Source organism: Talpa occidentalis, unplaced genomic scaffold (assembly GCF_014898055.3).
Source record: "Talpa occidentalis isolate TD23 unplaced genomic scaffold, MPIMG_talOcc4v2.1 talOcc4.12, whole genome shotgun sequence".
Taxonomy (NCBI): domain Eukaryota; kingdom Metazoa; phylum Chordata; class Mammalia; order Eulipotyphla; family Talpidae; genus Talpa; species Talpa occidentalis.
This window is the reverse complement of record NW_023601212.1, coordinates 73,700,112-73,712,554: the sequence shown is the minus strand read 5'-3', so window position 1 is coordinate 73,712,554 and position 12,443 is coordinate 73,700,112. Positions and strand designations below refer to the sequence as shown.

Here is a 12,443-nt window from a genome sequence, read left to right as displayed (position 1 = left end):
CTGCCTGTAGTATTACTCCCAATTAGGCAAACTGAGCAGCATTTTAGCCCTAAAGTTTACAAAGTCAATGTTTCACCCTAAAACAAACTAAACATTCACTTATTTAGTGCAGAAAGAAACATGGAAAACACTACAGAGCTACCCAAAGAGAATTCCTACTCTGGAGCAAATGGGCTTACGCTGGTTATTTCAAAGTGATAACTGTCTGGTTGACTGGCACCAATATCATGGAAAAATATCTGCATGAAATTTAAATTGTAAGAGACTTTTCCTAAAAATGCCATTAATATTTACAACTTTTCTCCAAAGAAATCTCATTTTCCCATCTTTAGTGTTCTGAAGGCCTTAGACTTGCAGGTCTGGTCACGTGACTCATTCTGTAAGGTTATAATTGATCCAGTTTTATGACTAGGCACAAGCTTGACTTGAATGTCCAAATTTAGTTTCTTCCTTTCAGAGGAAGGAGATGAAAGAGAACCAACCACCCCATTATTTTTGCCGTCAATGCTGGACCCACAGCTGTCAGTACTTTGCACAAGATGCTCTGTATGGACTTACTATTTTCTCTATTTCTTCAGTCAGTGTTGAGCTGACAATTCTTCATTGCTACACTTCACCTACACTGTACAGTTAAGTTCTGCAGGGATGGATCCAATATTTCTACCTTTATTTACAAATATCACATAAGTGGGTTCTAGTTGAATCTACATATTTAAATCCATTGGCTAAAAACATATTACATATTGTAAACATGGCAATATTTAATACAGTATCTATTCTGAAATATTTTCATGTCATGATCACATTTGTTATACCTGAAATTTAATTTATACACATTAGAGAATTATTAGCAATGGTTGCCCACTTTACAATTGAGGGCAGGGGGCTGGGCTACATTTTATTATTTCAGAAACATCCTCAAAGTAAAGTTAAAGCTTGTCTTTGATTGGCTCGGTGTATCCTCTTTATCTTTTTTGTATCCATATTTAAAATGAAGATTGACAGAGAAAATAGCTAGGGCCCCTTCTAATTTACAGGATTTTAAAAATCAGTTTAAGATACTTAGGATAAGTGTCTGTTCTGAATTAAAAAAAAAACAAACTGCTGCAAAATAAACTTAATGGAAAAGGGACTTCAGACTGTCAGTTAAGAGTTTGTCAGGTTGTGGGACATATAAAGAAAAATACATGCAGGGACATCATAATAAAATTCCAGAAAAACACAAGAAAATTGACTTTTTAAAAAAATAGCCAAAGAGGAAAAAAAGACACATTCTTAAATCAGAAACAAAAAGACTGACAGCTGTTGGAGGCCACCCCGCGTAGTGAGCAGAAGGGCCTTGACCCGAGTCCCTAAGGCGAGTGAAAACACATGCGTCTTGGAGGAAAACCTCTGGGTGACAGGACTTGGTGTTGAGAGCCTAGAAGTGAACTGCGTATATCTCCACAGTTTGAGAATAACAAAAATAATGAGCGAACTTCCCAGGCTCTGGCTAGGGGGCGATACGATTATGTGCGTGAGAACTAACCACCTGGTACCCTACTGTCTGAAGTAAATAGATAACAGTAAGAAAATAGGCTAATCACTCATGTATGTTATCATTATATGGTATGCTTTGATGTTACACCTGCTGTAATTAAAATAGTATATAACGAGCACTAAGACAATAAAGATTTACTGCATGCTGGACATGACAGTCCCCCATGTCTGATTTCCCTCACCATCGTGTCCCGGGTCTCGGACTCACTAGAAGTCCACAAGTGGCGCCCGAACAAACGGACCTGTAGCTAATACCTCCCACCCAGAGTGACGAGGTGACGACGGCGGCGGGTGACAGTTTACAGAAGGTGGTGAGTAAATAAGGGGAAATTAACAGAATGGGGCATTCTTCTTTTCATCTTTCTACTTTTGCTTCTCTGTTGAAACATTTATTGACTGAACATGGGGCAAAAGTCCCGCTCTCTCAAATTCTTGAATGTTTGAATGTTGTTACTGAATATAATTCTTGGTTTCCTGATACTGGTATTTTTGATCTTGGAACATGGGACCGGGTCCGAGAGACAATGGTCCCGAAACATAAGCAGGGGGAGCCGATCCCTGTAAAGTTTTGGTCCACATGGGCTATACTTAGAGAAGCTATGTTAGCTGTCGACGGAAAAATCCGTCCTGACACAGCCGTTTTGGTTCAAACGGCGCAGGAATCTTTACATAAGTATAATCTTGATGATGTCACTCTGACTAAGGCAGGTCAAGCTGTTCAGCAATTTCTAGAAGATTGTGATGATGATGTTCCTTTGCAAATATCCAATAAGAGTGACCAAGGGGCTCAGCCTTTTGTTGCGGCTCCTGTTAATAATTCTGCCAAACCTTTTTCAAATATGTCACCAGAGGAGCCGTGTTCAATGTTGCAATCCCCCCTTAAACAGGGTCGTAGACAGTGCTCAGGTCTTAAACCAGCTGCAGAGAATTTACGAGAGCTTACTTTAGGAGGTTCAGCTTCCCCTGGACTTCAAATCAGGCCTCCCATCCCTCTTCAGGAGGAGGAGGAAATGAAAACAGTAAGGTCTCATAAAATACGGCCTGAGGATGTGTCTTTACCTGACACTGGGGAGGAGGAATCTGCATTATCAGAAAGTTCTGTTATCCTTATGGAAGATAATATTACATTAGATCTTAAGGGTAAAGGATGGGATGTAAAAAAGGAACAAAAAGAAAAAGGAGCAACAATAACAATTACAAAAAAAAGCGGTGGATCCTGTTACAGACAGCAATCTGACTGACACCCAAATTGTCTATAAAAGAGTTGACCCATGGAAACAAAATCGCTCTCCCATGGAAAAGGCCATGAAGGGTACTCATGAATTTCACATGTCTTTTCCAGTAGTAATGGGTGATAATAATGTGCCTATATATAAAGGATTACCAATGTCAATTATGAGAGACTTTAAAAAGAGTGTTCACCTGTATGGGCCAACATCTCCGTATTGTGTGGAAATGCTTTCTAGCTGGTCTGACCAAGAGTACTGACTGGATTGCCCATGATTGGCATTTGGTTTGTAAAACTACTCTCTCCCCAGCTCAATATATGCAATGAAAAATGTGGTTTGCTGAGGAGGCTCATGCTACTGCTCAAGAAAATGCTAGAGATCCGCAAACGGCTCATATTAATATTGATATTTTGGCTGAAACTGGGCCTGCTGCGTCCATTGATTATCAAATTAATACTGCTTCACAGTTGTCTCTTAAACAAACTCGGGATGCTGCTCTTGCAGCCTGGGCTCGTATTAGCTCTGGCACGGCTGCAACTAGTTATACTAAAATACTGCAAAAGAATGATGAATCATACGCTGATTTTCTCTCAGAGCGTCTGGAAGACGCTCTTCAAAAGCAAGTTTGTGATCCTGATATACAAAATAGACTTTTAACACAGTTAGCATATGATAATTGTAGGGTAAAGAAAATGTCAGGCTTTTCTGCCCTTCTGCCATCAGGATAGCTGATGGATCCTTGTCCTGAATGCATGCCTGATGGCGGGCACCTGGAATAGGGTGTGGGCATAGGTAGATAGGATTCAGCTGAGCTGAGACTGTGCTTTTAAGGGCGGCGTTACGGGGGGACGCCAGCAGCAGAAGCAGCAGCAGCAGCAGCAGCAGCAGCAGCAGCTGAAGCCGAAGCCGAGAAGCAGCAGAACGAACGCCAGAGAGTCCAGATAGAGTGAAGACTTGCTGGGGGCTGGGAGGCCTGCCAGCCTCCCAGCCCCCCAGCCAGCACCCCTGCCTGCCATATGCCTGGTGAACCCCAATAAAAGACCTGCAAAACTACTGAGGACTCTGACTCCTCCTTTACCCAGTCTGCATGGGATCAGAAAACCCGCACTGTGGTCAGTCCTGTCCCTTACAATTGGCGTAGTCGGCAGGATCCATGCAGACGGGTATTGGAGCCCTCCGAAGACCTGGAAGGGACTAAGGAGTAAGTGTTTGCCTGTGACAACGCTGGAGGCGCCAGGGCGGCACAGAAGATGGATACGGTTCGGGAGCTGCAGGACGGGACCTGGCATGAAGGAGACGCCCAAGAGGACCAGCCAACGACACCGGAAAGGACCAGCCAATGACCCCTGAGGCAGCAGGCCATTGCTGACGCAGGGAGAGACCAATGGACTTGAACTGATGGACTGATGGAATGACATTCCCGCCAGAAGGCGGAGGACCTTGCAGGTTGATATGTTTTGGGACCCTGGGGGTGGAACAGTTTTGTTTGTAAACCCCAAGAGATGGGAATCTGGGGGTGGCCAGTGGGCCTAGATGGCCAAAAGCAGCCTGTGCATGCCCAGCAGCCAGGCGGAGGAGAAAAGCCAACTAAGTAGGCAAAAGCTGGTACTGATGCTAAGTTGAGAAGCCCTAAGCGGCTGTTAAGCAGCCTGGGTATGCTGAAGACCTGTGAGTCTCGTAAAATCACCTGTGGGTGATGCCCTGCTCATTCTTGAGTGAGGGTGAGGAGCTGAAGAACCTGTCCTTGGGGGACAGGTGGGGAACGTGGCTTGGGGTGTTGGAGGCCGAGTGTTGGAACGACTGCAGACAGAAACCCTGAGGGTTGGCGATTACCCCCAACAGAATAAAATTGCCAATCCCAGAGCTAGTGCATCCTGGGGGTGGATGCTGTGTGTGCCTTGTAGCCGAGACTACAGCCAGAGAAGGCCAGGAAGCCTGACGGCTCCTGGTGTGATATAGTAGATGCCGTGAGTGATTCCCTCCCTCGTATGAGCAGTGCCTTCGGCAGCAGATTTGGTGGCTTATCTGCTGGTACCAATAATTGTCTTCTGCACTAGGTTGGTGCCCTGCCTGGACTTATTTGTGTTCTGTTGTATTTTGTTATATTGTATTTTGTTATATTTGATGTATTTGCTTTTGTGGGCCATGGCTGCATTGTTTGTTTGCTTAGAAAATTGTATATATATGTATAGACTGTATGGCAGAAAACCCTGAGGGGGTGGACTGTAGGGTAAAGAAAATGTCAGGCTTTTCTGCCCTTCCGCCATCAGGATAGATGATGGATCCTTGTCCTGAATGCATGCCTGATGGCGGGCACCTGGAATAGGGTGTGGGCATAGGTAGATGGGATTCAGCTGAGCTGAGACTGTGCTTTTAAGGGCGGCGTCACGGGGGGACGCCAGCAGCAGCAGCAGCAGCAGCAGCAGCAGCACCAGCAGCAGCTGAAGCTGAAGCCGAGAAGCAGCAGAACGAACGCCAGAGAGTCCAGATAGAGTGAAGACTTGCTGGAGACAGCACCCCTGCCTGCCATATGCCTGGTGAACCCCAATAAAAGACCTGCAAAACTACTAAGGACTCTGACTCCTCCTTTACCCAGTCTGCATGGGATCAGAAAACCCGCACTGTGGTCAGTCCTGTCCCTTACAATAATGCTAACAAAGATTGCCAGGATGCCATACGCCCCATTCGGGACACTAATAACACCTTGAAATATTTACGTGTGTGCCGAGATGTGAGCAGCATAAAATATCAGGCACTTGTGGCAGTAATGGCTGCAGCATCCCTTCAACAGACAACTACTAAAAAATGCTTTAATTGTGGAAAAATTGGGCATTTTAAGAGGGAGTGTCGACTGTCATCCACCATAAATTCTCAAAAGGGCTCCTCTGCTCGACCGCATTTTCCTTGTCCCCAATGCCAAAAAGGGTTTCATTATGTGAGAAATTGTAAATCTAAATATCACAAAGATGGTACGCCGTTGGGAAATGGGTTGAGGGGCCAGTCCCAGGCCCCGACAAATGTGGGACAGCAATTCCTACGGCAGTTCCATCAGCAGAACAGGCATCAATACCCGATAATGCAGCAAACAGCCGATTCTCCACCTTATCACTCAGTCCCGCCACTGGCGGCAGTACAGCAATAGATTTAATCTCCACTGTTGATGTTACTTTGTGCCCAATTATGGCCCTTACAGAATTCCTACTGGATGTTATGGTCCTTTACCACCAAAGACTGTGGGGCTTATTTTAGGTAAATCTAGTTTAAATATAAAAGGGTTAAATGTACTGCCTGGCGTTATAGATTCTAATTGCCAGGGAGTTGAAAGTGGTGGCTGAGACTAAAATTTCCTGGGAAATTAAAAAAGGAAATTTAATTGCACAATTTCTCTTGCTTCCTCACATGCCTATTGGTCATTCTAAAGTTGAAAGGAAAAGTGGTTTTAGCAGCACAGACACTGCTGGAATTTATTGGTCAGAATTATTACAAAAAGCTGAACGTCCTATGATGCCTTTAATGATAAAAAGCCAAACTTTTACAGGATTAGTTAATTCAGGTGCTAATGTTTCAGTAATTAACAATGATAAATGGCCTGACAAGTGGCCAGTAAAGACTACTACTACTAATATGACTGGAATTGGCTCTGTGTCCGCTCATGCAATTCGTCAAAGTGCTAGGATGTTACAATGTCAGGTGCCTGAGGGTCAGTTAGCTACTTTTCAACCTTACATTCTTTTGGTTCCTCTAAATTTGTGGGGGAGAGATTTGCTGCAGCAATGGGGTGCTCAGCTATAAATTCCTATAAATAATTCTGTGGTTCAAAATATGATGTTTAAAATGAGATATATACCTGGCAAAGGTCTAAGAAAAATTTTACAAGGCATTGCTCAGCCCATTGCATTGGCCTTACAGTCATCTTTTCCATAGGGGCCTTGGTTTCTCAATTACAATATGTTCCTAAAATAGTGTGGAAAACACAAGAACCTATTTGGGTCGGCCAATGGCCCCTGTCTAAAGAAAAGACCCAGGCTCTCCATACTTTAGTTGCAGAACAGCTTCAAAAGGGCCACAGAGAAATTTCTTTCTCCCCTTGAAATTCGCCTGTGTTTGTAATTAAAAAGAAATCAGGCAAGGGCCTCCCCGGTGGCGCAGTGGTTGAGCGCTGGCTTGCGAAGCTGCCCGCGGCCTCTGCAGCGCCGGTTCGATCCCCGGCTGCTCCCCGGCCACTGGAGGAGAATCCCACATGGTGTGCAGACCTCTCCTGCCGCCCGCTGCTCCCCTCAGCAGTGTACTTGGGTCCTTCTGCCTGCTCCGCTCCCCGCTCTGGCTCTGGTGATTCTCTCACCCTCCCGCGCTTCTGACTGTACCCAGTGCATGTATAAACAAACAATCAAACAAATAAAATAAATAAATAAATAAAACATGCCTCTATAAAAAAAAAAAGAAAGAAAGAAAACAGGCAAGTGGCGTCTTTTAACAGATTTAAGACAAATAAACGCTGCTATGCAGCCTATGGGGGCACTTCAGTCTGGCATTCCTGCTATTGCAGCAATTCCTCAAAATTGGCCTATGACTATTATAGATATCCAAGATTGTTTTTTCACAATTCCTATCCATCCTGAGGACGCTGTTCAATTTGCCTTTACGGTGCCCTCTTTAAATAATGAACAGCCTGCCCTGTGATATCAATGAAAGGTGCTGCCTCCAGGCATGGCAAATTCTCCTACTATGTGTCAGTTTTATGTTGACAAGGCTCTAGTTAGTTCACGGCAGCGATTTCCAGATGCTTGCATTTTACATTACATGGATGATATTTTATTTTATTTTAAAGAGGCATGTATTATTTATTTGTTTGTTTGTTTGTTTGTTTATACAAGCACTGGGTACAGTCAGAAGCGCGGGAGGGTGAGAGAATTCACCAGAGCCAGAGCGGGGAGCAGAGCAGGCAGAAGAACCGAAGCACACTGCTGAGGGGAGCAGCGGGTGGCAGGAGAGGACTGCACACCACGTGGGACCCTCCTCCAGTGGCCGGGGAGCAGCCAGGGATCAAACCGGCACCTCAGAGGCCGCGGGCAGCTTCTCAACCCAGCGCTCAAGCACTGCGCCACCGGGGAGGCCCACATGGATGATATTTTAATAGCTGCTGACAGTAACTCTGTCCTTTCTCAAGTTGTACAGTTTTTATTAATGGAACTTCCAAAGTTTGGTCTTTTAATAGCTCCCGAAAAAATTCAAACCTTATCACCTTTTATATATCTCGGTAGCCTTGTTGACCGGCATACTGTGCGGCCTCAGTGCATGAAACTGCAACAAAAACATTTAAAAACCTTAAATGATTTTCAAAAGTTACTTGGAGATATTAACTGGTTATGCCCTAAGTTGGGCATTCCTGATTATGCTTTAACCCATCTTTTTCAAACACTAGAGGGCGATTCGAATTTACAAAGCCCTAGGCATTTAACCCCTGAGGCCCAAGCACAACTTTCTTTTGTGGAGCAACAAATTAAAAAACAGTTTGTTTCTCGATACCAGCCTGATTTACCATTTAATTTATTAATCTTTGGCACTTCTGAAAGTCCTACAGCAATAATTACACAACAGGACAAGCCACTGAAATGGATAGATATTAAAAACTCAAATTCTCAACCTGTAACTCCATATATTGAACTCATTGCTCAAATTACTGTTAAAGGAAAGCTCCGTGTTAAATCCATATGGGGCTTTGATCCCTCTGTTATTATTTTGCCATTTTCTTCCTCTTGGTTTCAACGGACTTTTCCCTTGTCAGATACACTGCAGCTTGCATTGGCCGATTATCCTAATTACACTGGATGTCACTACCCTGCTGGAAAGTTATGGGATTTTCTCAAGTCTACAAAATGGATAATTTCTGATACTGTTGTTCTTGAGCCTATACCTGGAGCTCCTGTTTATTTTGTAGATGGCTCTTCTTCCAGTATTGCAGCTGCTGTGGGACCACAAATTCAATTTTCAGTCCACACCTTTTATTCATCAGCTCAACAAGTTGAATTATTTGCTATATTTCATCTCTTGCAGCAACTGCCTCCTGGCCCAGCTAACATTATTACTGACTCTTTATATGTTGCCCAATTGGTTCCTCGTCTTGTTACAGGTACTTTACATTCTAAACACCCTGTTCTTGCCTCCTTGTTACAGCAGCTTCAATCAGCGCTGGGATCTCATAATTATCCTCTCCATATTGCACATATTCGTGCACATTCCGGCCTCCCTGGACCTCTGTCTTGAGGCAATGAAACAGCTGATGCATTAACCAAACAAATTTTTCCTGTGTTTTCTTCCCCAGAAGAAGAGCATGCTGTTCTACACTCCAATGCTTTTCGGTTACATTCTGCCTATCATATTCCTTTACATCAAGCTCATTGTATCCTCCAGAGATGTTCTGCCTGCGCACCATATCTATGCCGGACCTCTCCAGCTGGAAGTAACCCACGCGGTTTGTGCCCTAATCAGATCTGGCAGATGGATGTCACCCAATTCCCTGCTTTTTGCCCTTTATCATATTTACATGTTACTATTGATACCTTTTCAGGGTTTTTTGTGGGCAACAGCCCAGTCAGGGGAAGCCTTTGTTTATGTTCAAAATCATTTAGTTTCTTGCTTCGCTGTTATGGGCCTTCCCACAGAACTCAAAACAGACAATGGTCCTTCTTACACTTCTCGTTGTTTCTTTGATTTTTGCAGGGAATGGCAGAATCTTCATCTTACAGGTATTCCTTACAATCCTCGCGGCCAAGCCGTTGTTGACCGTTCTCATCGTACTTTAAAAATATTGCTTTCCTCTTTAATTATAAACAGAAAAGGGGGAGCACAGGGAGGACGACAGCGTTGGATACAAGAAACCCTGTTATCAGCTCTTTTTACTTTAAACTTTCTGAATTTACCGCAGGGGGGACCCTGTAACACGCAGCAGTAAGCATTTTGCTACTCAACCAGCACGCAGTGTGCAAGAAACAGTATGGGTGAAAACCCCAGGAACAAATGTGTGGGAGGCGGGGGTGATGATTTTAAAGGGAAAAGGCTATGCTTCTGTCATTTTAGATGGATCCTGTGAAACAATTTGGACACCTCTTGGGCTTGTCCGGCCCTGGATCCCGGCCATCCAAGAGACCACCTCAGACTCTGAACGACAACACCATGAGAGACCCTCCGGTCACTTCTCAGCCACTACTATGGGAGACACAGAAGCCATTGATCCAAGGCATGGCCCGTCTTTCAATGAAAAGAAAAAGGAAGGCCACCAATAGTCCTGTTGCACCCATTACATGGGGCAGTGTCAAGGCACTCAGCAATCACGGTGAACAAGTTCTCCACAACCAGGGAGCTCCAGTTAACCCGGAAAATATGTTCCTCGCTATGGCGGCAGTTATCACGTGCGCCTCTGCGGTAGGTGCCAACTATACGTATGTATATTGGGCATATATTCCACACCCCCCATTGCTACAGGTGGTGGAATGGGGACACATTGGGCCTGTCGCCTTGACCAATGACACTTAACACATGCCTGGTCCTTGGTCAAAAGAGGGATCTTCTCATCCTGATGAGGAAGGACATATCTTTAATCTTACCTTAGGATATGAATATCTTCCTTTGTGTGCTGGTATGACACCTTGTATACCCATTGCCCCTCAGACCTGGGTTAATATTGTTCCTCCTATTAAAATCAATAATCAGTTTGGCTCACAAATTCGTACACTTATGGATATGTATGTTGCTGTTTCTTTTAATTTTACTGAAATAAATACAACATCTAAGGCACGCAGCAATAAGACGGTTTGTCAGCAAATTTCATATAAGAATTAAACATATTCCCCTACTTTTTGGAGTCAGCGCCATGGGTTAAAAGGGAAATTGTTAAAATCAGGAAAGTATGTTTTTGTTGATTGGGGACCTCATGAAAAGTTTTTGACTAACTGTTCTGATGAATATGGTCCTACAGTTTGTGATTATGTTACAAATGCAGTTTGGAATGTGTCGAAGAATGGGACTGTAAAAGATAGGAACCAATATGGACTCATGGCTTGGCATGATGGAGGCATGGCACCCCCGAGACCTAGCTTGTCGCTTGCTTCCGGATGGTGGGGACCTGAACAATGGGACTTTTGAAAGCTAATAGTTGCCACTACCCTTGTGCAATTTTGGAAAGGCAACTTCTTGGGAACATCAAGTTCTATATCTCACTATCACTTTGTATATAATACCAGTTTCTATATACAAGCTTGTGTTCGATTCCCTTTTGTAATAGTTATTGGCACTGTTTCATTTGATGAAAAAGTTAAAACTGTAACATGTAATGACTGCTCTTTATATTCCTGTGTTAACTCATGGCTAAGTTTAAGATTAGCTGCCACTCTCTCATTGTGTTAAAAACTAAAACACACTTGTGGCTGGCTGTGAAGCTGACCCAACCCTGGGAAGAGTCTCCAGTGACTGGAGACTACTTAACTGTGTTCATGGTAATTTGTCTTTGGATGTAAAGTCTTTGCAAAATCAAGTACTTCAATACTTTTCTAAAGAACTGCCTACAAATTCTATTGATGGATTGGCTGAGGGTACTGCCAATGCTCTACAGGGCATGGACCCTCGTTCATTTGCTCAAAGTCTGACTCATAGTATTGGTAGTGGAATTACAGTTATACTAATATGTGCTTTGTTGTTTGAAATAGGGTACTACTGCCTCCGACGATGGACAAGCCTCCGGTTCGACTTGGCTAAATTGATGCTTGAATTATTAAAGACAAAAGGGGGAGATGTTGGAGGACGCCCCGCATAGTGAGCAGAAGGGCCTTGACCTGAGTCCCTAAGGCATGTGAAAACACATGCTTCTCGGAGGAAAACCTCTGAGTGACAGGACTTGGTGCTGAGAGCCTGGAAAGCGACCTGCGTGAAGTCAGGCTTCTACATCTCCACAGTCTGAGAATAACAAAATGGAGAGACCCTGCGTAGTGAGCAGAAGGGCCTTGACCCGAGTCCCTAAGGCATGTGAAAACACATGTGTCTTGGAGGAAAACCTCTGGGTGACAGGACTTGGTGTTGAGAGCCTAGAAGTGAACTGCGTACAGCTCCACAATTTGAGAATAACAAAAATAATGAGCGAACTTCCCAGGCTCTGGCTAGGGGGCGATAAGATTATGTGCGTGAGAACTAACCACCTGGTACCCTAGTGTCTGAAGTAAATAGATAATAGTAAGAAAATAGACTAATCACTCATGCATGTTATCATTATATGGTATGCTTTGATGTTATACCTGCTGTAATTAAAATAGTATATAATGAGCACCAAGACAATAAAGATTTACTGCATGCTGGACATGACAGTCCCCCATGTCTGAGTTCCCTCATTGTCGTGTCCCAAGTCTCGGACTCGCTAGAAGTCCACAGACAGCTAACACCAACAGAAAGGGAAGCCAAAAGACTGTTGATCTACAATTCCATATTCAAGTCTAAATCTCATTGTATCACTCTTCATACATTTGTATTAATTAGACAATGTCTCCAGTACTAGTTGTCTATGAGGGCAGGGATCAGTCACTACTGACTGTGCGGGGTCTAGCACAAGGCACATAGCATGTAGTAGGTAGGGTAGGGAGGATTCAATAATCACTCGCTCAACAGATACTGAGTGCCAATACTGTGTGC

The 12,443-nt window shown here is 44.0% G+C and overlaps 3 protein-coding genes across 3 annotated transcripts in view; 2 read left to right on the top strand and 1 right to left on the bottom strand.

The window, feature by feature from the left end:
* Positions 1-12,443, bottom strand: part of VKORC1L1 (vitamin K epoxide reductase complex subunit 1 like 1) — a 92,290-nt gene that overhangs the window by 4,273 nt on the left and 75,574 nt on the right. The gene's annotated exons all lie outside the window — the stretch shown is intronic.
* Positions 1-12,443, top strand: part of LOC119241461 (beta-glucuronidase-like) — a 56,227-nt gene that overhangs the window by 17,569 nt on the left and 26,215 nt on the right. The window lies entirely within an intron of this gene.
* On the top strand, positions 1,674-12,170 carry LOC119241471 (periphilin-1-like). The gene is made up of 3 exons (XM_037506771.2): positions 1,674-1,850; positions 9,846-10,190; positions 11,471-12,170. The coding sequence occupies exons 2-3, from the start codon at positions 9,846-9,848 to the stop codon at positions 11,522-11,524; spliced, it is 399 nt and encodes a 132-aa protein (XP_037362668.1). The 5' UTR covers positions 1,674-1,850; the 3' UTR covers positions 11,525-12,170.

Bases quoted from the DNA above. Each gene is read 5' to 3' on its own strand.
- LOC119241471 (XM_037506771.2), top strand. From the start codon at position 9,846: ATGGATCCTGTGAAACAATTTGGACACCTCTTGGGCTTGTCCGGCCCT. The intron at 10,191-11,470 runs GTAGGTGCCAAC...TGTTTGAAATAG, and splicing joins TTATCACGTGCGCCTCTGCG to GGTACTACTGCCTCCGACGA.